Below are 25207 nucleotides of genomic sequence, written 5' to 3'. Positions count from 1 at the left end.
CTTAGGGCTCCTTTTATCAAGCTGCGGTAGGCAGTTAACGTGCGGAATACCGCTCGTTCAACCGCCTGCCGCGCTAGTTGCTAACGCCTCCATTGATGAGGCGTTAGTTTTTTGGTGTGCCGCAGGAGTTAGCGTGTAATGAAATGTCCGACGCGCTAACCCCCGTAGCGCACCTTGATAAAAGGAGCCCTTAGTGTATAAGCATTTTAGCTGCCGATGCACAAAATGGCTCTGCACGGTCTTTTCCGTGCCCCGTAACAGCATCAAACGAGCTCATTAATATAAAAATGAGCGCTCTGGCCGTGTGTTAAAAGTGCGTCTCAGGAGCGTGTGGTAAAGGCACATCTGAGGCCTGCTCATTTAAACCGTATAACAGCAGAACTGGGGCTGCCGATTGCATAAGAACATAAGAATTGCCATCTCCGGATCAGACCCTGGCATAGTTTTAGTCCCCATATCACTCTATGCCACTCTTAAGGAGATGTGCATCTAATTTACCCTTAAATTCTAGAACGGTGGATTCTGCACTTACTTCCTTTGGGAGAGCATTCCAGGTGTCCACCACTCGCTGCATGAAACAGAACTTCCCGATATTCGACCTGGACCTGTTTCCCCTCGGCTTCAGTCTATGTCCTCTTGTCCGTGTCACATTGGACATTGTAAATAACTGCTTTCCCTGCTCCATGGTTTGCTGGTAGTATTACACTCCCCCCCATACACATGATGCTTATGATGTGCGTTCATGATGCGCAACAGTATGGCACGCCTATGATTTGCCTGCCTACGATGTAGCTTTTCCTGGCGCATGAACACATTTATGTCTATTTCTGTGAACTATTCTGCGCATATCAAGTTTCAAGTTTAATAAGTACAATGGTACCTTGGATTACAAGCATAATCCGTTCCAGGAGCATGCTCGTAATCCAAAACACTCGTTTATCAAAGCAAAGTTCCCCATAGAAAATAGTGGCAACACCGACGATTCGTTCCAGAACCCGGGATCTGTACCTGTCAGGTGCCGGGTGCTGCAGCGCCGTCTCCTCCATTCATCAACCAAAGAAGAACCCACAGTGCCGCTTCAAGGGGGATGCATCTAATGCCTGCCAGCCCCCGGAGAACCCCGCAGTGCCCTTTCAGGGGAATGCCCCCTCCATCCGCCGGCCAGCCCTCCATGTCAGATGCCCCCCCACATGCTGGAGAGCCCCCACCCGAGCGCCGCCCCACCCGTACGCCGCGCACAACGCCGATGATTGACGCTGTGCGCGTCACACGCAACACGCAGGCAGGACAGCACCCGGCCACGCAGGCCCAGACAGAGGCCCTCCAACCTGCGGAAGGCACCTGACGTGGAAGACTGGCCGGAAGACGGAAGAGGAATCCCCCGGAGCGGCGCTTCCTGGGCTGTAAGTGCTCGTTTATCGGGGCAGTGCTCAGTTTAAGAGTCAAAAGTTTGCTGAGTGTTTTGCTCATCTTGCAAAACACTCGCAAACCGGGTTACTCGCAAACCGAGGTTCCACTGTATTTGATTAATCACTTATCTTTTTTACTAAGCGATATATAATATAAAATGATGCCTACTTTCTCCTACTGCCAGGCAAATCACACCCCGATACCTCCCCCGCCTCACAACAGTAGGAGAAATGCCCACTCTTTCCTGTCGCTACGCAACCCCTCTCCCCCCCTCCCCCTCGGTGCCTTCGATGAAATCCACCCTCACCCCCTTACCTTACTTATATGGCTGGCTGGAGGAATGCCTACTCCCTCCGGCCAGCAGGTCCACTTCTTCAAAATGGCGGGCCTTCCCCTCCCTGGGATGCACCGGGTAGGGACCTAAGGCTCTGATTGACCCAGGTTGTTTAAGGCCCCTCCCCAGATGGGTTATTAGTGTTGGCGACGTGGCAGGAGAGAGTGGGCATCTCTTCTAATGATCTTCAATTTGGGATTTTTTTTATTTTTATTATTATTTTAATTTGCATGGGGGGAGGGAATCACTTGACAATTATAGAGAATCACTCGGAGTGATCATTTTAATGTTAATGAATTCGTACTACATTTGCATGTCAGTTTAGGTCACTGCTAGAAAACTCGGAAAAGACCTCGCTAAGCCGCTGCTAAAATACACGCACACTAAGGGCTCCTTTTACTAAGGTGTGCTAGCGTTTTTAGCGCACGCCCAGGATTAGTGCGCGCTAGCCGAAAAATTACCGCCTGCTTAAAAGGAGGCGGTCGCGGCTAGCGCGCGCTATTCCACGCATTAAGGCCCTAACGCACCTTTGTAAAAGGAACCCTAAATCAGCTGGAACCGGTTTAGCGAGCACATTAAAGGCAAATTTTAGTTTTGAGAATCTGCCCCTTAGATGCCATTTTGAAAATGGCCTTCCACGTGTCTTACAGCTTTAAAGCATTCAATCTGCTTTCAGCGTGAAAAGCAAATCTAGCCTGTCAAATACAGTCTGTCATTTTAAGACAATATAGAACAGTTGCAGATCTAGAACATCCCTGTAGACCAGGGGTGTCCAACCTGCGACCCAAGGGCCGAATGCGGCCCCGTGAAGTATTTTGTGCACTTCCGGTTGAGGATGATGCAGTGTTTTCCTTTGCTGCCCCCGGGTGTTTATCGTCTTGCCGGCTCCCTTCTCTGTCTTGCGCTGCCCCAGAAACATTTTTTTCGGCCAATGAGGCCCAGGGAAGCCAAAAGGTTGGACACCCCTACGTGTAGACCTTTCCCTCTGGATTTTCCTAATTAAGTACTAGATATAAATAGAGAAACTAAGTGTTATATTTGCTTAATACAGCTTATTTTTTCCCTATAGTATTCTGTGCTCAGTTCCCTGCCTTTGACCCTTTTGATGTTGCTAGCTGTTGACTTGATCATGCCGTTACCTATAATTATATTGGTGTGAACTTGGTTCCCTCTTGCTTTTGATGGTAATCGGGAAACTAGGCAGAACAGCTGTAGAAAATCATCAGACAAACGGAAAGGATATCTTTGAGCATCCTGGAGCCTCGTCCTTCAGAGGGGTGGACTCGGTAATCTCTGCTCATTGTGCCCCCTACGCCTGGAATAAATTATCCGAGTTTGTCTGTCAAGCTCCTTCCCTTCCCTTGTTTAAAAGCAGACTAAAAACCCACCTTTTTGATATAGCTTTCAATCCTTAACCCTACTCCTCTGCCCTCCAACCCAGCTTGCTGATTAACCGTTCCCCTTAACTGTATCCATGACATCTTGTTTGTTCATGGGAAGCAGAGCTGAGATTGTGATGTCATAATCCCTCCTTCCACCAATAAGAGCCAACCTCATCGGTGATGTCACAATGGCTTGATTGTCCTGTACTCCCCTCTGCCCTCCAACCCAGCCAGCTGATAAACCATTCCCCTTAACTGTATCCATGACATCCTGTTTATCTGCTTGCATGTTTAGGCAGGGACTGTTTTCTTCTTCTTTGTGACTCTGTGCAGCGCTGCGTGTGTCTGTTAGCGCTATAGAAATAATTAATAGTAGTAGTAGTTTACATTTTCAGAATGAGGCAGAGATATGCATGGTATTTTCAAAAGTGTCCTTTGCTCCTTTTTGCTGGAATAGAAAATGATGTGTCAGCCCTATTTTTCATTACTGGCAGGCGTCTTCTTTTCAGATGTGTAGCTGCTCGGGACATTTGATCCTACAGTAACAATTTGATGATATCTAGTTTTTGTTTCACTGCTGGGAAAGCATTCATGCCAGGCTATATCCACAATAAAGCAAAACAAAACAAAAAAGCTCTGCTCTTGTGGAGACTTTGTCAGGTGAGCATCTGTTTCAGCTGTGCTGGGCTTTTGCTACTTTTCTCTAGACTGGCTGGATGCCCTGGGTTGATGTGGACAGTGTGGAAGGGAGAATGTAGTGAGCTGTTACCATGTGGATGGGATTTCAGTGTGGCTTTCCTTATATTCCTTGGTAAAGGTTTGGAACGATCTTCCCTCGATTATCAGAACGTCATTATCTCTATCACTTTTTAGGAAAAATCTGAAAAAACTTATCTCTTTCAGAGATTCTTAACTGAGGACTAATCTAATTTTTGGAAAGTTTTTCTATTACCTTCGTTATTGTTTTCTATTATATTCTTTTAAACTTTGTTAACCGGCTCTAGTCCTTGCTGGAAAGACCCGGTATATAAGATGGAAATTAGATTAGATTAGATTATCACCTTTTTCTTTATCTCTAACCCAGTCATGATGAGATTGCTGGTTATATGAGATTTGTTGACGCAGTGTTGTCATTTTCAGGCTATTAATTTCATAACCTTATGGAGCTAAGGCCTTGGCACCCTGAGGTTGTGGGTTCGAATCCCGCACTTCTCCTTGCGACCCTGGGCAAGTCATTTATTCCCCATTGCCCCAGGTACATTAGATAAAGTGGGAGCCCGCCTGGACAATTAGGGAATAATGCTTGAATACCTGCATAATTTGTAATCCGCATAGAATTGTAGGATATGTGGAATATAAATTATTAAAATTAAATAAATAAATTATAAAAAACAGGGATTGGATGGATTATGTCACCGAGTCAGCCACCGACTCATGGCAACATGCACTGTGAGGAATACACCCAGTGATGTTTCATGACAGAGTACAGGAATCATTTGCCATTGCCTTCTCCCGCACAGAGTGTGGCTCCAATATGCCACTGCTACCCAACATAGCCTGACAGCAATGCTCTACTTGCCTCCTTTCTAGAAATTCTGCCAGAGAGGTTCAGGAAAAAGTTGGAAGGGAGGATTGGCCCTATATTCAAATGTAAACTGCAATCCAGATAAGTGCCACTGACAGAGTCATCCATTGATTTTCACTGGCAAAGATAGCCCTGGTGTTATCCTAATAGTGCTGGGGTGGCATGTGGGTGAAACGAGGGCAGTGTGTGAAATTATTTGGTTAGCAGTGATATTCAGCATAGAGAATGACACGGGGGAAAATCCTGTCCCCGTCACTGCCCCGTCCCCGTCTCCGCCGTCCCCTTCACCGTCCCGTCCCTGCAGCATCCATACAAGCCTCAGTACTGCAATATTTAGCTTATTCCTTCCTTTTAAATCAAAGTTTTGGCTGCTGAACTAGAGAAAGAGATATTCAGCTGGCAGGGCTTTGTTTGTAAATTTTTATAAACACAATATACTAATTTATCCTAAAGCAAAACAAGCAAATAAATAAATAGAAATTTTTTTTCTACCTTTATTGTCTGGTTTCCGAAAATTCTTTGAAAGAACACAATTCCAACTTATAGTACAATCCCTAATACTAGGTATATTGGACTACTGTAACATACTCTTCCTTCCATGTCCTGCAACCACGATAAGACAACTCCAAACAATCCAAAATACAGCTTTGAGACTCATCTACTCATTGAAAAAACATGACCACATCACTGAAGCCTTCATCAACTCACACTGGCTCCCAATCCAAGAAAGAATCCAATTCAAATTCTACTGCATATTATTTAAAACCCTACACGGAGACAGCCCATCATACCTGAACAATCGCCTCATCCAAGCACCCAGTACCAGACACAGAAAAACGCACTCCCCATTCATACCCCCCCCAATCAAAGAAGTAAAAAGAACAAAACTACACGACGGCCTCCTAGCCACTCAAGCCGCAAGACTGGACAACCAGATCTCCAACCTTCTGATGACCACCCCAGACTATAGGACGTTCAGAAAAGAAATAAAAACCACACTTTTCAAGAAATTCCTGAAACAGCAATAACAACACGACCTCTAAATGCTCTTAAGATCTACAACTTACCTCTCTAGCTAATCATTGTAATTATGTCTTTTTTAAATTAACCTTTTGTAATCCGCCTTGAACCGCAAGGTAATGGCGGAATAGAAATCCCTGATGTAATGTAATGTAATGTAATGTTTCTGCTTCCCTCATCTTCTCATTCAATTTCTTCCATCTACTGTCTGCCGTCTTTCTGCGTCTTCCATTTGCTCTGTTACTGTGCCTCTCCCTTCACCTCCCCCCCAATTGGTCTGGCACCCATCTTCTTCCCTCCGCTCCCCCAGTCTGGCATCTCTGTCTTCTTCCCTTCCAGCATCTTCTCCCTACTCTCTGTTCCCCATTTCCCTTCAGCTTCTTCTCCCCACTCTCTGTTCCCCATTTCCCAGCGTCTTCTCCCCACCCTCTCTTCCCCATTTCCCAGCGTCTTCTCCCCAATCTCTCTTCCCCATTTCCCAGTATCTTCTTCCTACTCTCTCTTCCCCATTTTCCAGCATCTTCTCCCCCACTGTCTCTTCCTCATTTCCCAGGGTCTTCTCCCCTCTCTTTCTTCCCCAGTTCCCTTTAGGCTGCTTCAGCATCTTCTCCTCTCCATCTCCCCACCCCCAGCACTCTTCACGCGGTCCAGCAGCTCCCTCCCGCCGGCCAGCTATGCATCTCCCTCCTTCCCTTTCCCTTACCTTCTCTTGTGGTGAAACTGGTGATTTCTAGAAGGCTAGTATTACAGCCAGAGCCTTGAAGTCGCATCATGTTGCCTGCTAGAAAAGTCTCCTCCGATGCAACCGGAAACAGGAAGTTGCATCAGAGGAGACTTTTCCAGCAGGCAACACGACGCGACTTCAAGGCTTCGGCTGTAATACAGCGCATAGCCTTATAGAAATTGCCAGTTTCGCCACAAGAGAAGGTAAGGGAAAGGGAGGGAGGGAGGGAGATGCATGGCCGGCGGGACAGAGGGGGTTGTCAGACCGCACGCTTATTCACCGCGCGTGCTCACCATTCATCGCTCCATGGGGTGAAGAATGGCCTTGTCCATGATCTCAAGGTGACCTTTTTTTTTGTCACCTTTTCGACGGGTTACCCATGGCTAGCCGCGGGTAACAACTACTGTGTCATTCTCTAATTCAGAGCCTCTAGCTGGACAATGTTAAAAAATAAATAAAAATGAAAATTTCCCCAATTCCCTACACCTGGAGAGCCGCAATCCAGTTGGGTTTTCAGGATTTCCCCAATGCATATGCATGAGATCTATTAGCATACAATGAAAGCAGTGCATGCAAATAGATCTCATTCATATTCATTGTAGAAATCCTGAAAACCCAAATGGTTTGCGGCCCTCCAGGAGGGAGTTTGACACCCCTGCTCTACACAGAGTTAGCTGATCTAAAATGTAGCTTTAAAGTTGTTCCCAGGAGCCCAAAAATATGATCAGGGCATACCTCTACTTTATGAACATCACTGGTTATCAGTTAGTTATTGCATCAAGTTTTAATTCTCCTCCACTGCACCTTACATACCCCCTCCCCCTGACTATCTCACTCTGTGGCATAAATGTCAACATAGACCAGGGGTAGGCAATTCCGGTCCTTGAGAGCCGGAGCCAGGTCAGGTTTTCAGGATATCCACAATAAATACACGAGATAGATTTGCATCTCAAGGAGGCAGTGCATGCAAATCCATCTCATACATATTCATTGTGGATATCCAGAAAACCTGACCTGGCTCTGGCTCTTGAGGACAGGAATTGCCTACCCCTGACATAGACTAACAATATGATATGTCATTTTATCACTAACTCACGCTATTTTAGCACAGGTTCCATTTTATGCAGTAAGACCTAATTACTAATAACTGGGGTTAACAGTAAAATAAAACATCGTAACGGTAGCCCGTACTGATAACTTCCCTCATCCTCCTCTCCAACTGCCTAGTCCCTTATATCCTCCTTCAAATGCCACAGTCTTCATAAGAAAATTTGCTAACAATTCCTTCCCCATCTCGTATTCACATGCTGTTTGGTATCAGCGGTAGATGGGTTTATAAAGGCCTGGACAAGTTCCTGGAGGAAGAGCCCATACTTTTGAGACAAACATGATGGGGGAAGCCAATGCTTTTCCTGGGATTGGTGGCAGGAAATGTTGCTGCTATTTGGATTTCTGTCAGGTACATGTACCCTAGATTGGCCACTGTGAAAACAGGATGCTGGGTTAGATGGACCATTAATCTGACCCAGTGAGGCTATTCTTATGTTCTTACTGTGCTAACACCATCACTCTAGAATATTCTCCCAGTCTATCTCTCTAACTAGAACGTTGATTTGCTACATTTAAACTTGGGTTTAAGAGCTGGGACTAGAAGGGATATATGGCAGAGAAGGGAGATGACTGTTGTTCCACGCTACTTCCTAACCTCTTCCTCTGGGTTGTATTATATTATGTAACTTTGTATATTAATACTGAATTTTCTATACCACCTTAATGTCAAATTATGTAAATTATGGATTAAACATTAAACACTGATCCTTTTTTTAAAAATCTGAAAAATATTGACAAAGTAGCTCATTAGCCTCTCTGTCTGCCCAGAAGCATGACAACTGTCATTCAAGTGGACTGATCAGGTTAAGCTTCATGTAAAGAAAGGCCATGATCCTGGAACTTACCCAGAACCTGATCAGTGAAAAGCTGAAAAGTACTTTACAGATCATGGGCAGTTCTAGAGTAGTTTGATGACAGAGAGTGGTATTATGAAGGGTGGTATAGAGCATGAGTTAACCTCAGCTTATTTCATTGAATGGCAATAGATTGATAAATCTGACCCAGGTTAGGAAAGCAATGATATCTAGTTTGCAGGAAACAATTTTGCTATAATTTGAAATTAAGTAGTATGATGAAATAACACTTCGTTATTTGTTTTACTGCTAGGAAATTCAGAGATCCGTGAAAACACATTTGGGCTATTTCATGTTCTCTGAAAATGGTAATTACTTCTGCTGAGGGGCAGTATTTACTGCTGAAAATGAAATCTGAGACAGACATAGGAAGGCTTTCCTTTTAAGAGAGACTGAACTGCGATTTGAAGACAATTTTTTTTTTTTTTAAGGGATCCTAAACCCATGAGAAAACTGTTTGTATAATGACATGCACAGCCAGCTCTTTCATAGCTCAGCAGAATGTAGGCTTCAATTCATAAGAACATAAAAATAGTCTTACTGGGTCAGACTAATGGTCCATCAAGACCAGTAGCCTGTTCTCACAGTGGCCAATCCAGGTCAATATTACCTGGCCAAAACCCAAGGTGTAGCAATATTCCATGCTGTCAATACAGGGCAAGCAGTGGCTTCCCCCATATCTTTCTCAATAACAGACTATGGTCTTTTCCTCCAGGAACTTGTCCAAACCTTTGTTAAAACCAGCTACACTATCCACTCTTACCACATCCTCTGGCGTCACATTCCAGAGCTTAACTATTCTCGGAGTGAAAAAAAAATTCCTCCTATTGGTTTTAAAAGTATTTCCCTGTATCTTCGAGTGTCCCCTAGTCTTTGTAAATTTTGATGGAGTGAAAAATCGATCCACTTGTACCCATTCTACTCCACTCAGGATTTTGTACACTTCAATCATATCTCCCCTCACCCATCTCTTTTCCAAGCTGAAAAGCCCTAACCGTTTTAGTCTTTCCTCATACGAGAGAAGTTCCATCCCCTTTACCATCTTGGTCGCTCTTCTTTGAACCTTTTCTAGCATCACGATATCTTTCTTGAGATAAGGAGACCAGAATTGAGCGATACAGGGGCATTATGACATTCTTAGTCTTGTTAACCATCTCTTTTTTTAATAATTCCCAGCATCCTGTTTGCTTTTTTGGCCGTCACCGCACATTGGATGGAAGGTTTCATCGTATTGTCTACAATGATATATATCAGGGCCCCCGGTTTACTGAAATGTTTGCAACTGCGACAGTTGAGGAACAGTAGGCCGTACTACTAAAATCTGGGAAGTGACTCATTGTCAGCTGCTACTTATTCTGACACATGGTTTCCTCTCATTTGGATCTCAGCCTGCCTCCTCATTTACACAGCTCCTCTCTACCCAGATGCCCCTCTGCACTGATTGTGCTGGCATAGTATACATTCTGTGATGGGTGTGGAGATGGAGGTGAGGGCTGATGGAAAGAGGGATCAGCCTGCAGTCTGACATCGAGTTGGAATGGAGAAGGGGGATTGGCCCAAGAAAAACCAAAAAACTGCATGAAAGTGTTTTGAGTAGAGGGAGAAAGTGTAGAGAGGTTGAATGGAAAGAAAAGGTATAGATAAGAATGGGGAGAGTAGACGTGATGGGAAGAGAGTAGATCGGAAATGAGAGAGAGAGAGAGCAAAAAGAGGGAAAAGCAGGGGCAGAAGTTGAAGAAAGTGACTGAAGAAGTCGCAGTCACTGGAAAGAGGAAGGAAAGGACAGACTATGAAGCAGGGCCATAACCATGAGGGAGTTTTGGAGATCTGGACCCTCCAATTTTGGTTCAGACCATTCAAAATTAATGTGCTGTCTGTTGGTTTGGCTGACAAGGATCCCTAAGCCCCACCAGCAGAAGCCCTTCTCCAGGGGTTTCTTTTTCTGAACTGCCATGCTACCTGCCCTGCTTCCCCTGCCCCTCATTGGGTGCATGTTCAGTTTTAGTTAAATTGAGCACATGCAAGGGAGGCCTGTTCCCTGCACATGCTCAGTTTTCAGTGAACTGTTTTCTGCGATATGCACTAGTATTTTATAAAGAAAACATGGGTGCTTACTTGTATTTATAGAATAGGATTGAAATAGGTGCCTGCTTATCCTCTTATCCTAGGTGCCCTGTAATAGAATTATCCTTCACAGGGGTAAGTTAATAAACCCATTTAAGGGATAACCCCTATTTTACCTAGGATAAAGGGCTTTTATAAAGTTGTGTCAGAGATTATGCACATATAAAGTAGGTGCAGAAAATGTTTTTGCCTACTTCTAAGAGACCCATGTATAGTCCTGTTCAAGGTGAGTATGGGCACGGTGCAGGTCGAGACATAAAGTATGCATATATATATATATATACACACACACCATATTTTTCCCACTATAAGACACACTTAGGTTTAGAGGAGGAAAACCAAGAAAAAAACCATTCTGAACCAAATTGTGCACTAATATATTTAATAAAATATACCAGGCTCTGCACCCAACCCCACACTCCTTGCCAGGCTCTGCACCCTGTCCCCTCTTCCCTACCAGGCTCCACATCCTTGCCCCTTCCGTCCTTGCCAAGCTCTGAACCAAGCCCCCTTCCCTGCCAGGCTCTGAACCGAGCCCCCTTCCCTACCAAGCTTTGCAGTCTGCCCCCTTCCCTCCTTGCCCTATCAGACTATGCAGCCAGCCCCTCTCCCTGCCAGGCTCTACATACTGTTCCCCCTCCTTGCCAGGCTCTGTACCCTGCCCTGTACCCCCTCTTGGTGGTCTAGTGGTAGGCCGGAACAGGAGGGATTCATCCCAGGCGACTAACAATTTTTTACACCCCCCGGTACCTTTTTAAATTATGGTGGTTCAGCTGTGTATCGGCCGGAGCAAGCTTTCCATGCTCCTGCCCCTCCCTCGCTGGAAGGCTGCCTCATCATATCTTGAGGCCAGCAGCGCACAAGGCAGGAGCGAGCTTTTCGTGCTCCAGCCTGGCCCCGTGCCGCTCCCTGAATGGCTGCCGTCAGTGGAAAAAGTGGACAATCGCTGGACTAAGTGTATAACCCTCGATGGAGACTGCCCCAGCTTTGCTGGTTGAGCTGAGAACTTTTCATTGGCCCATCATATGTATGGGTGGGGTGGGGGTGGGGGTGGAGGGGGGAGAGGAGCGAGGAAAAGGATAAGAGGGTGCATGGAAACATTGCTATCAGAGGAGCTAAGGCAGAGGAAATTTGGCCCTTAGGGATTTGGTTCAGAGTGAGGAAAAAGAGTGGCATTTTATGAAGGTACTAGGGGGAGGGGACGCAATGGAAGTCTGCGTGGGTAGGATGTTAGAGTGGTAGCTTTGCATGGGTTAAGGGAAAGGTGGTAGCTGTCATAGAGACAGGGGAGCGTGGACAGTGGTAGTTTGTGGAAGTGAGAGGGAGGAGCAAAGAAGTGAGTAAGAAAGAGGAGTATAGGGATAAAGCTGTTTTCTGCATTCCCGTAGACTGTGCTGCCTGTCTTGTCTGATCAGTTTCGCCAGCCTTATATGTTCTCTCGTTTATTTTCCTGATTCTAGGGGCGAAGTGCCCCTGGTTAATAATGGGAACCAATGCCCATTAGGTAAGACCAGATCAGTTCATAAGGACTGCAATCATTCTTTTCCTCTTTTTCATGCGCACTGTGTGAATTTCGTTTTTACTCATCTAATGTGATCCAACTGCTACGACAGATATGGCAGATAAGTGACATAAACAGCCCATTAATAACGGTGTGAAATAAGTCAGCTGTTCTCATAGAACACGTGGGATTCTTTTGCATGAAGGTGTAAAGGTGATTGAGTATGGGAATAGACCCCCTGTAGCCTCTTTGCACAGACCTTTGTAAGTTAATCTGTAGATAGGGCCTTGTGTGTGCTGACATTTCTCATGCTTGCATCATTTTCAATGTTCAATTGTAAACCAGCATCCAGATTTATTAGACCGATGTACTTGCACTGCACTGAGAACTCTGATCTTCCTTTCCTTCTCTCCTATCCCCCTAATTCATATATGGATCTGGAATGAAAGAAGAGCCACTTAAAAGAAGATCTGTCTTATGCATCTGCATTATATATTACAATTTACTTTTTGAGGAACTAAGATAAAATTAAGCTTTCCCTAATACTGTGCTTTGAAGTGGCAGGTGTAGCACATTTTGGAGAGTGGAATGCTGTTCCGACAAAGAGAAAAACAGCAAATGGGGCTAAGAATACATCTGGCGTCCGTGGCCGTTCCTTCTTGTACCGAAGAGGCTTTATAGTGCTGCTAGAGAGTATTCACATTGTTGCTGCTAGCAGCAGCTGAGGCCTTTAACATCACTCAGAGTATTACATCAGGCTCAGCTGCTGCACTCATCTCCAGAGCTTGAAGTGGGTCGGAATATGATGCTATGCTGTGCCAGTACTTCACTGCCCCACTTCAGCCTATGAGAGGAGGAAGAGGAGAGGCTGTGGCTGGCAAAGTCTCTCTCATCAGCTGCTGGAGCAAAACCTAGAATCAGACACAGAGCTTGCTCCTTTTCTTACCTCTTTCAGACTGTAGTAAGCTTGTGTTTCTATCCAATAGCCTGTATGAACAATTCTTGCCCTTACAGCATTTTTTCCCATAATTCCCTAAATGCTTCCTGTTATAAAGGAAGTGCACAGGAAGTGGTGGTGATGGATACTGCTGAGCTTCCCAAACCCTGTATTAAAAAATTCACATGACAACCACAACAAAATAGCAGACCCCCTATCCCTTTCCTCACCCATCTCTCCCTCTTCAGCAGACAGTAGCCAATGCAGGGACTGCTAGTCAGTGCATGCTTGTAGGTCTTGCTCTGTGCCCAGGTTTCCTATCTATACAAAGCCTGTGTAGGAGGAGAATGGGGGGACAAAGCTTTCAGCATATACAAGTTCCTAGATCCCTTGCAGACTGCCATTATTAGTTGCAAGTTGGGGTGGAGATAGGGATACCATATTTGTGAAGCCAAAAAAGAGAACACGTGGCCCCACCCCTTGTACCCCTCCTTGCCACTCCCCTTGCCATGGCTGTAGCAAGCTATAATTGCATTCTATGTGACTTTCCCTCCGTGGCGCCCCCATCCTTTCTTGTGCTGCGCCCATGATATATCAGACTTTCAGTTGTGAGTCTATAAAATACTGAATGGAGTAGACCAACCCTTGAGTTGATAACCATGTGCAAACAACATTAAACAGTTCTCCAGCTGTAACAGATCAGAAGCATTGAAAACACCAACCAAAGGGAAAAATGCTTGAGTACCTGAATAATTTGTAATCTGCTTAGAATTGTAGGATATGCGGAATATAAATTATTTTTTAAAAAAAGAAAGCCTAGCCAGGGAAACTAGCTCTCTTTCCTGACCATAGTCCCTCCCAACTTTTTTAAAAACATTCAGCAAATGGTCACATATGGCAAACAGCCCCAGAGGTCTCAGGAACACACTAACACATGTTACAGATTGTCAACAACCTCCCCCCCAAAAAATAAAAAATAATAATAATCCCCTATTTGTCTTAAATCCATAGCATCCATTCCATTGGCGTTTATTTCTTGAGGACCTGGCAGCCAATCCATAGCCTCTTCTTTATCTCTTCCCCAGGGAACAGGCAATTGGGAGGAACTTCCTGATACATCCTCCTTTCAGTTGCCCCTAAGAACAGAGAGCATTATTTTATTTTGTCCCAACTTCAGGCTAACTAAGGCAGCAGAACACTGGTGCACCTGCACTGTCCGTGCAGTAAGTCCCTCCCGTATCCCGGCTGGCCTCTTGAATCTTTCCTTCTCTCCTCGGGCCTGGGCGGCTGCCGGTTACGTGCAAAGGATTGGAGGGGAAAGGAGGCTCTTTTCGCTTACCACACAGCCCGCACCAGAAGATAAGGTGATCGGTATGACCTGAGCTGACCTCTACTGGTGTATGCTGTGCATCCTTGATAACCGTCAGCATTGACTGCTGCAGCATTAGGGTCTGGAACTCCGAGTCCATCCATCAGTGGCATACCTATCATATTTGACACCCAGGGCCAATCATTTTTAAACCCTCTCTCCTCTATATGAAACAATTTTTTTTTTTTTAGCAGTAATCCACAAGTCACACGTAGGAAAAGGCGGCAGCAGCATCTTAACTTTTGCAGTGAGCACTAGAGCCTCAACATACCCATTGTAAAACTAAGGCAGATAAGTACAGATCAATTCTGCACAGTCCATGCCAACAGAAAAGCATGTCTTTTTTTGCACACACAGAACACAAATATACTCTCACCCAGTATAGAATAAGTAACCACAAACTAAAAATAGAATATGTAGACAGCACTGAAACTGCACCCTAAGAAGCCAGATTCTGCATAGAATGCAGCACCACAGAAACAGTGACCTGAGGAAGGGGATTTTGGTCTGATAAAGCTAGTCAAAAATGTATTAAAAATAGTCTAATAACATGATCACCTTATTTCCATTTTCAAATTATAAACATTTATTAACACAGTTATAACACTACTTTATCCTCAAGCAACCCCCCCCAAACTTTTATCTATCTTGAGATGAACTTCGGGTTTCTGCACCATGGAGAAGCATTGCAAGGACTACAGGGACACGACGGGCTACACCTAACCAGAAGAGGGAAGAATGTCCTTGGACACCGCCTAGCCCGCCTACTCCACAGGGCTTTAAACTAGGTAAGTCGGGGGAGGGTACAGGCACAAACAACATACCAGGCGAACTAAAATGCCAATACATTTTTGAGGCTGAGGAAAGTAGTCACCGAAATTCTGGGTCAGGGGTGAGTGCACACACTTTTGAGTCGGGAGTAGGGTCACATCATATTTATGGGTCACATTGTAATTCCGGGTCTAGGGGGAGTACACACTGTAGTTCTGGGTATATGGGGAGTACACATTGTGGTTCTGAGCCTCAGGAAAGCACAAATAACACAAACAATGTTAAAGGTGTTCAAATAGCTCAAGCAGGAATATCCCCACTGAGACGTAACAAAAATATAACATGGAGGGCTATGTACGTCAACGCACACAGTTTAGGAAACAAGATCCTGGAATTGGAAACAGAAATAAGGAATGCCGACCTGGATGTGGTGGCGATATCCGAAACCTGGCTCACAGACTCCCACGGGTGGGACATGGTCATACCGGGTTACAACTTGCTTCGCCGGGACAGAGAGGGTAGGATGGGAGGGGGTGTAGCATTATATACTAAAGATGACATTAAGGTCACGAGAATCTCAGATGTCCAGTATACTGGGGAATCCCTTTGGGTTAATTTGGCCAGAGGGAAGGACAAATGCTTGTATCTTGGCGTAATTTACAGACCCCCAAGACAACAGGATGACCTGGATATGGAAATAATCGAAGATATAGAAAATATCACCTTGCGTGGGGACACAGTATTGCTAGGTGACTTCAACATGCCTGATGTGGATTGGGTTACACTTACCTCTGCTTCCGGCAGCAGCAGGAGGCTATTAAACTCTATGAAAGGAGCAAGCCTCAGGCAACTGGTGTTGGAACCGACAAGAGATCAGGCAATACTGGACCTGATACTTACCAATGGAGAAAGTGTCACAGAGGTCTCGGTGGGCGACACATTGGCCTCCAGTGACCACAACATGGTATGGTTCAATATCAGGAAAGGTTTCACTAAATCTACTACACTAACCAAAGTCCTCAAATTCAAGGACACAAATTTCAAAGAAATGGGAGACTTCGTTCACCAGGCGCTACAAAGCCAAGAAGAAACCGATAACATGGAAGACATGTGGTCGACTTTGAAAGCAACCATACAAGAAGCAACAAACCGCTATGTAAAATCAGTAAGTAAACGGAGAAGGAACAATAAGCCACAGTGGTTTACTGCGGAGATCTCAGACCTGATCAAGGAGAAGAAAAAAGCATTCATCTCTTACAAACAATCAGGGAAGCAGGACTCTAGAGCAGACTACCTGACCAAATCAAAAGCCGTCAAAACAGCAGTCAGGGAGGCTAAATTCCTCATGGAGGAGTCTCTAGCAAAGAACATCCAGAAGGGAGATAAATCCTTCTTCAGGTATATCAGTGATAGAAGAAAAAACTCAGGCGGGATTGTACGTCTTAGGAATCCAGATGGAGACTATGTGGAAAAGGATTCGGAAAAAGCCCAACTATTAAATGAATACTTCTGCTCAGTCTTCACCCGAGAAGCGCCAGGGTTCGGCCCTCAGCTACAGACAAGGGTTGGCTCAGTTGACCCGTTTAGTAACTTTGAGTTTACGCCCAGCAGTGTCTACGGTGAGCTGTCAAAGCTCAAGGTTAACAAAGCAATGGGGCCGGACAACCTGCACCCCAGGGTGCTTAGGGAGCTGAGTGATGTCTTGGCGGAGCCACTGTCCACGCTCTTCAACCTCTCCCTTAGTACAGGCAGCGTCCCGTTGGACTGGAGGACGGCTAACGTCATTCCGCTGCACAAGAAAGGCTCAAAGATGGAGACAGCAAACTACAGACCAGTGAGTCTAACATCGATAGTGAGCAAACTAATGGAAACTCTAATCAAACACCAATTAGATAAGATCCTGGATGAGGAGAATCTACGGGATCCCCGACAACATGGATTTACTAAGGGGAGATCCTGCCAATCCAACCTGATCAGCTTCTTTGATTGGGTGACAGGGAAGCTGGATATTGGGGAGTCCCTGGACATCGTGTACCTGGACTTTAGCAAAGCATTCGATAGCGTACCACACCGCAGGTTACTGAGCAAGATGAGTTCTATAGGATTAGGTAACACATTGACGAAATGGGTTGGGAGCTGGCTTGGAGGTAGGCTCCAAAGGGTGGTGGTGAACGGCACCCCCTCCGAAATGACGGAGGTGATTAGTGGAGTACCACAGGGCTCAGTCTTGGGCCCAATCCTATTCAACATCTTTATAAGAGACCTGACAGAAGGGCTTCGAGGTAAAATAACATTATTCGCCGATGACGCCAAACTGAGTAATGTAGTGGGCAAATGCACAACAGACGAAGATTCAATGCCCGACAACATGATGCACGACCTACTCCTACTGGAGCGATGGTCTAGGACATGGCAACTCAACTTCAATGCCAAAAAATGCAAAGTTATGCACCTGGGCAGCCAGAATCCATGCAAGTCTTATACCCTTAATGGCGAGATCCTAGCAAAAACGGTAGCAGAACGAGACTTGGGGGTAATCGTCAGTGAGGACATGAAGTCTGCCAATCAAGTGGAGCAGGCTTCGTCCAAGGCAAGACAAATCATGGGCTGCATACGAAGGGGTTTCGTCAGTCGTAAGGCGGAAGTCATTATGCCATTGTATAGATCCATGGTGAGGCCCCACCTGGAATACTGTGTGCAATTCTGGAGGCCGCATTATCGCAAGGATGTGCTGAGACTGGAATCGGTGCAAAGAATGGCCACCCGGATGGTCTCGGGACTCAAGGATCTACCATACGAAAAACGGCTTGACAAATTACAGCTATACTCGCTCGAGGAGCGCAGAGAGAGGGGAGACATGATTGAGACGTTCAAGTATTTTACGGGCCGCATCGAGGCGGAGGAAGATATCTTCTTTTTCAAGGGTCCCACGACAACAAGAGGGCATCCGTTGAAAATCAGGGGCGGGAAACTACGAGGTGACACCAGGAAATTCTTTTTCACTGAAAGAGTGGTTGATCGTTGGAATAGTCTTCCACTACAGGTGATTGAGGCCAGCAGCGTGCCTGATTTTAAGGCCAAATGGGATCGGCACATGGGATCTATTCACAGGGCAAAGGTAGGGGAGGGACATTAAGGTGGGCAGACTAGATGGGCCGTGGGCCCTTATCTGCCGTCTATTTCTATGTTTCTATGTTTCTATGACTCTGGGTTTCTGCATTCCTCATCTTTTCTTCACTCTCTCATTCTTTTCAATGTTTGTCCTCTTTCTGTACCCTTTCTATATGGCTTGGCCTTCTTCCATCCAGCCTGAGCCCCCATCTCTCGAACCACCTCAGAGTCACCATTCCACCTCTTTTCCAGCATCACCTTTCTGTGTGCCCATCTCACCAATGTCTTTCTTTTCCAAAATCTTCATTGTGTCCCTTTTCTTATCCCTCCACCCCATGTTAACCATCTGCCTTCTCAATGTCCTTATCTTCCCCTTTTTTTCAGCATTGCTACTCTGTGTCTCTAACACCTTTTCAGCACTGTCCCATCTGTATCCCTATCAACCTTCCATCTCAGTATTATCCCCTTCTGTGTCCCAATCTAGCTTCTTTCTGCATTGCCTCCCTCTGTAAACCCATCTATCCCCTTTCAGTATGGCTCCCTCTGTGTTCCTATCTATCCCCTTTCAGCATTTCCCCTCTGTATCCCTATCCTTATAGTTCCTGCTTGTCCCTTTACTGTGTCACTAGTGACTTGTCTCCGATTTCATTGTATCTCCTCTCTTCCTTTGTTCTTGCAACCTGTAGCCAGCATCGTTCCATTCTCCCTCCACTCCAGCCCAGCTCGTTATGACATTTCCCTCTCCTATCTCTCTTTCTCTCCCCTCACCCACAAGTTCTGCATTTGGCCCTCTCCCTTCCACCTGTACCCCCTTCCCCACGGCCCTCTTCGGCGACTCGGCAGCAGTGGCGATCAAAACAGGCTGCTGGCATCAGGGCCTACCCTCTACAAGACCCACCTATGTGGAAACAGGAAGTTGAAAGAAAGAGGCGGGACTCGCAGAGGGAAGGCCCCGATGCTGGCAGCCTGTCTTGATCGCCACCACTACTTAAGAGGCTCTGTGGGAAGGGCATATGAAGATAAGAACATAGCCATACTGGATTAGACCAATCATTCATTAGCCTAGTATCCTGTTTTCAACAGTGGCCAATCAGGTCAGACGTACCTGGCAGAAACCCAAATAGTAGCAACATTCTATTTTACTAATCCCAGGACAAGCAGCGATTTCCCCCATTTATGTTTTAATAGCATAGAAACAAGTCAACAGATAAAGGCCACATGGCCCATCCATTCTGCCTATCCGCAGCATCCACTGTTTCCTCTTCTCCCTAAAAGATCCAAGTGCCTGTCCCACACTTTCTTGAATTCAGACACAGCATTTGTCTCCACCACCTCTACTAGGAGATTATTTCACACATCTACCACCATATTCCCTTACTCCTGAGTTTATCATCTCTTAACTTCATCCCATGCCCTCTCACTCTGGAGTTTCACTTTCAATTGAAAGAGACTCACCTAAACGTCTCTATCATATCTCCCTTCTCCCGCCTTTCCTCCAAATTATACATATTAAGATCTTTGAGTCTGTCCCTGTACGCCTTATAATGTACACCACTGACCATTTAAGTAGCCTTCCTCTGGATTTTTCCTCCAGGACTTGTACAAATCATTTTTAAACACAACTATACTAACCACTTTTACCACATCCTCTGGCAACAAGTTCCAGAGCTTAATTATTCGTTGAGTGAAAAAATATTTCCTCCTATTTGTTTTAAAGGTATTTCCGTGTAACTTCATTGAGTGTTTCCTAGTCTTTATAATTTTTGAAAGAGAAAACATTTATTCACATTTACCTGTTCTACCCCACTCAGGATATTGTAGACCTCAGTCATATTCCCCCCCCCCCCCGCCATAGCCACCGTTTTTCCAAGCTGAAGAGCCCTAATCTCTTTAGCTTTCCCTCATATAGGAGGAGTTCCATTCCCTTTATCATATTGATCACTCTTATTTGAATCTTTTCTAATCCCATCTTACAAAACCGCGATAGTGGTTTTTAGCGCAGGCCGGCACACTGAATGCCTTGCACTGCTCCGGACACTCATAGAGTTCCTATGAGTGCCTGCGCTAAAAACGCTATTGTGGTTTTGTAAAAAAAAAAAAAAAAAAAAAGGGGGGGGGGAATTTTGCTACATTTTTTTTGAGATAAGACAACCAGAATTGAATGCAATACTTAAGGTGAGGTCGCAGCATGGAGTGATACAGAGGTTTTATAATATTCTTGGCCTTATTTACCATCCCTTTCCTAATAATTTCTAGCATCCTGTTTGCTTTTTGGGCATTGACGCACACTGGGTGGAAGATCCACTGGCTAAGGTCATGTCAGGTATCTATGTCAGCAACAACGTTCAAGCTCAGGTGTCCTGGCTCTCAGCCGTTACTCCAAGCATGTAATCAAGCCAGCACTGATTCTGTAGAGAATTTTTTTTTTGAAAGGCATGGGACTTTCGAGGGGGAGGGGGTAGATTTCTTCTAGCCTGTCTCCCCATGAATGTTATGATCAGGTTTTGAATCTCTTCCCTTTTAATACAACTTGGAAAAATTTAAAGTGCGGCATTTTATGAAGCTTTCCCCAGTATGTTGACTAGTCATTTCACATATTATAATGACACTTCAGCACATTTTGAGAAGGAAGTGAAATACTGTCATTTGGCTGATTTTTTTCGCTAAATAAATGCACTTGAAGTATCTGCTTTTTACATGAAGTTGCATTGGTTTCTGATAGAGGGAAGAATCATGTTTAAATTTTATTATATTATTTTTAAGGTCATTCATGGAATTGCATCACTTAACTCCAGGGCAGAATTAACCATTAGGCCAAGTAGGCATGTGCCTAGGGCCCGAAATGGTCAGGGGGCCCGATGAAGGAGGGCATCAACATTGTTTTTTCCAAATGGCGATGGGCCCCTCCAGCATCGATCGGCAACGTGGGCCCCCCCGATCGGCAACACGCGCCCCACCCCTATTGGCAACGCAGCCCCCCCCCATCAACGGAAAGTAAGACAAGCAAGCAACGCGGGTAAGAAAGGCAACGGGAACTGTAATTGTGTAAGCAATGGTGCCTGCCCAAAGCTTCCCTCTGACGCAGCTTCCTGTTTCCACCTGGGCGCTTGGTGGGGTGGGGCGGGGTGGGGCAGGGGGGCCCAGTGTACTTGTGTGCCTAGGGGCCCTAATTAATCCTGCCCTGCTTGACTCGTATTGTTTATTCCAGCTTTTTATCAGCTACTAGAAAATTCTTGTCACATAGTGATTCTCGTTTCCAAATCCAAAGGGAAAAATATCCAAGAAATTATTGTTACTATCCATTGCCTACTTAGGGCCTCTTCTACTAAACCGCGCTAGTGGTTTTAGCGCCAGGAGCCGCACTGAATGACCCGCACAGCTCCCGACGCTCATAAGAACTCTATGAGCGTTGGGAGCAGCGCGGGCCATTCAGCGTAGCTCCCCGCACTAAAACCGGTTTAGTAGAAGAGGTGGTTAGTTGCTAAAAACTAGACTATTTTACCAAACAATCCCCCTTTTTTCTAAGCCGCGGTAGGGGTTTCTATCGCAGCCGAACGATAAATGCTCTGACACTGCTCCAACACTCATAGAATTCTATGAGCGTTGGAGCATTTAGCGCTCCAGGCATCGGGAGAAACCTCTACTGTGGCTTAGTAAAGGGAGGGGGAGGGGTATATCAAATGTCTGCCTAGTCATAAAGTTTTTAGAAAATCTATTAAAAAAAATTTTTTTATTTCATAAATATGAACTTCCCAAACTGATTTGTATAATTTTTGGTAGCATGGATGCTATGTATTGCATTTTCCTAGATGAATGATCTAGGCCCTCTTTTACTAAACCGTTCTAGCAGTTTTAGCGCTGGGAGCTGTGCTGAATGACCCGCGCTGCTCCCGACGCTCATAAGAACTCTATGAGCTTCGGGAGCATCCTGGGCCATTCAGCGCGGCTCCCCGCGCTAAAACCGCTAGCGTGGATTAGTAGAAGAGGAGGCTAGTCTCTTTGGCCCTCTTTTACTAAGCTGTGGTAGAGGTTTCTACCATGGCCCGGGGCGCCAAACACTCTGACACTGCTCTGACGCTCATAGGAATTCTATGTGCTTCGGAGCATATAGCGCTGTGGGCCACAGTGGAAACCTCTACTGCGGATTGGTGAAAGGAGGGTTTATCGATTATTCGCTTAGAACTGGTCTTGGTATTAGCCGAATACAAAAAAATGTTTTCTGTTATGTTTTGTTAGATGACATGTGTTCTTATTAACCCCTCCTTTTACAAAACCGCAAAAGTGTTTTTTTAGCGCTGACCGGCACGCTGAATGCCGTGCGCTGTTCCAACGCTCACAGAGTTTCTGTGAACGTTAGAGTAGTGCATAGTATTCAGCGCGCCGGCCGGCACTAAAAAACACTTTTGCAGTTTTGTAAAAGGGGGAGGGGGGGATAAATGCTTTTGACCAATGTGTCATCTTCCCTTTATTCAATCTTGTTTTCTTCTAGATTAAATCAAATACCAAACATCCACTACAGTAGCGCTGAACTTACTATTTATCTTATCTTATACATAACCTGTAATGCTAATGCTGAACTCCCCTATGGTATTAGCATTACAGGTTATGTATAAAATAAGATAAATAGTAAGTTCAGTGCTATTGTAGTGGATGTTTGGTATTTGACTAATGTGTGTCATAAATGAAGTCGCTAAAGAAAAAACTGCTTCAGAGTTATGGCTGGCTTTGGTTTTTGTAGAATAAGTCTGATTCAGAAAAGAGGAGAGAAAAATAACATCGAATAGAGAAATGTAGGAGCCAGCTCTGTAGTGCTGTGGGAGCATGTGAACCCCCAATATTGAATAAATTCCTTGAGTGCATTCAGGGAGAGCTAATTTCTATTGGGTTTAGACTCCAATAATTTTGAAAAGTTGGCTCTTATGTAGAGAAATATTCTGTAGATTTTCAGAAGCTTTAAAAAAAAAAAAAAAAAAGTAGATGGCAAAAATAAACATCATTCCTAAAGAAAATGAAGCCAGGAGGCAGTATACGAGTTTGGAGGTATACTTCTGACTAGGGTTACCAGATTTGTTCATGAGACAAAAGAGGACACGTGTCCCCACCTTGTTTCGCCCCAGTTTAGGGTTACCAGAAAACCAGGAAAACCTGAACATGTCCTCTTTTTTAGAGGATTGTCAGAGCTCCCAGATGGATTTCTAAAAATCGACATTTGTCCGGGTTTTGGAAAGTCCCTACAAGCTCTGGAGGGCCTCTGATGTCTCATGCCTCCACACATGCTCCAGGCCCTCCAGACGTGGCCGGAGCTCCTTGCAAAGAGAGGGGGCATTCTGGGGGTGGGTCTGGAGGGTGGAACGGGGCAGGTCTAGAGGCAGAACTGAGCGTGGCTGGAGGCAAAACCGGGAGAGGCTGGGGCAGGGTCATCTGTCTGGGGTTTTTGGTTTTTTTAAATATGGTAAACCTACCCCATCTCCATCCCGTTCCACCCCCAGCCCAGCTCCCACACAAACCTCATCTCTTCTTCCCTGAAACCAGGCCACGTCTGGATGGCTTCCGAACATGCACGGATGCAATGTGATGATGTCATACGCATGCGTATATGCTTGGAGGTCTTTCAGATGTGGCCCTGAGTTTGGAGCCTTCCAAAACCCGGACAAACTGCTGGGTTTTGGAAAATCTATCTGGACACCAGGACAGTCTGGTGACTCTACTTCTGACCCCAGTTATGCTACACTTACTGCTCTGTTTAGCTGTTTTTATATTGCTAAGTGCCTGTGATTATATCTGCTTTTACAAGTCTAACTACAATTGTCTGGCTAGTAGCTAAGAACGAATGCGCAAACAAGCCATTTTGTCTAAATTATTTTTGCTGTAGCTCACTGTCATGGAGTGACCTAATTAATTGCCCACCCTCTTCTAGGCCTTCAGACAGAAAAGAAGTGTTTCTTTGATTGCACGCACTCACTTGTTGCCCGGTAACCAGTAGGATTGAGCCTTCTTTCCCGTGTACCACTTGACGGTAGCTGTGGTCTAGAATTAGGAGTTCACTCCAGCAGTTCTGAAGCAGCTTCATTTGGTCATCAACCTGTAAAAGGATATATGCACACACACACAAATTCCAGTCATTTCCTTCTGCCATATATTCTTGCAAGCTTCTTAAAGTATAAGAACATTTGCTGTTGGAAAAAAGGGCAGCTCGAAACAACACTGTTTTGACTGAGTCTAAGATCTGAAATCACGTCAACCAGTTAGGTCAACGTCTGCCATATTTTTGGGCCAGATTCTATAAACAGTGCTGTTGTCGACAGTGCCTAAAAAATGGCCGCCGATCGCATGTCAATCGCACAATGGTGCTGTTTCTAGAATCGCGACTTCATGAAAAGTCGGCGCCGTAAAAGTAAGCCAGGGTTATAAAGGCCTATCTTTCATGAGAATCATGGCTACAGAAGTGCTTTACGATGCCTAACACCACTTCCAGCATTAGGCACGCCTACAGTGGCATTAGACCTCCTAAAGTGCCTCAGTAGATGGGGATATGGCGGCCATTTTGGAGGCACCCTTAGTTGCCTCCATTTTTTAAAATTGGTTTTAAATGATGTGGTCAATTACAGTGCCATTTATCACCAATTACAACAATTAAGTTAGGTGGCGATAGGATACCTACTGCCACCTAACTTAAGAGCACGTTACTAGAATCAGGGCCTTTGTGCTTAGAGCTTTCAGTTTAAATAATCTCTCTGAATGGAACATTTATACAATAATTAACTGGTAACATAAAGAACTCTGTGGTGCTGGAAAACTTCTTTAGTGTCTAGAAGGGAACTATAGCAAGGGGCTAGATGTAGACCACTTCTCCCCCAGAACCCTTCACTGGAAGTCTATTATGATACTGGCTCCCCCACTTTGGGCCTCTTTTATGAAGCTGTTTAGCGTGGACCACTGCGGTAACTGCCCCAAAGCCCATAGGGATTTAAAGGG

At 45.2% G+C, this 25207-nt stretch overlaps 1 protein-coding gene across 2 annotated transcripts in view; it reads right to left on the bottom strand.

Annotated features, from left to right (window-relative positions):
- Positions 1–25207, bottom strand: part of NR5A2 (nuclear receptor subfamily 5 group A member 2) — a 255326-nt gene that overhangs the window by 80230 nt on the left and 149889 nt on the right. For both annotated transcript variants that reach the window (XM_033915244.1, XM_033915243.1), the window contains exon 6: positions 24195–24314. In XM_033915244.1, the coding sequence (XP_033771135.1) occupies positions 24195–24314 (120 nt within the window). The remainder of the gene's footprint in view (positions 1–24194; positions 24315–25207) is intronic.

The sequence above is a fragment of the Geotrypetes seraphini genome, chromosome 12 (genome assembly GCF_902459505.1).
Source record: "Geotrypetes seraphini chromosome 12, aGeoSer1.1, whole genome shotgun sequence".
Classification (NCBI taxonomy): domain Eukaryota; kingdom Metazoa; phylum Chordata; class Amphibia; order Gymnophiona; family Dermophiidae; genus Geotrypetes; species Geotrypetes seraphini.
This window is presented reverse-complemented; position numbering and strand designations above follow the sequence as displayed.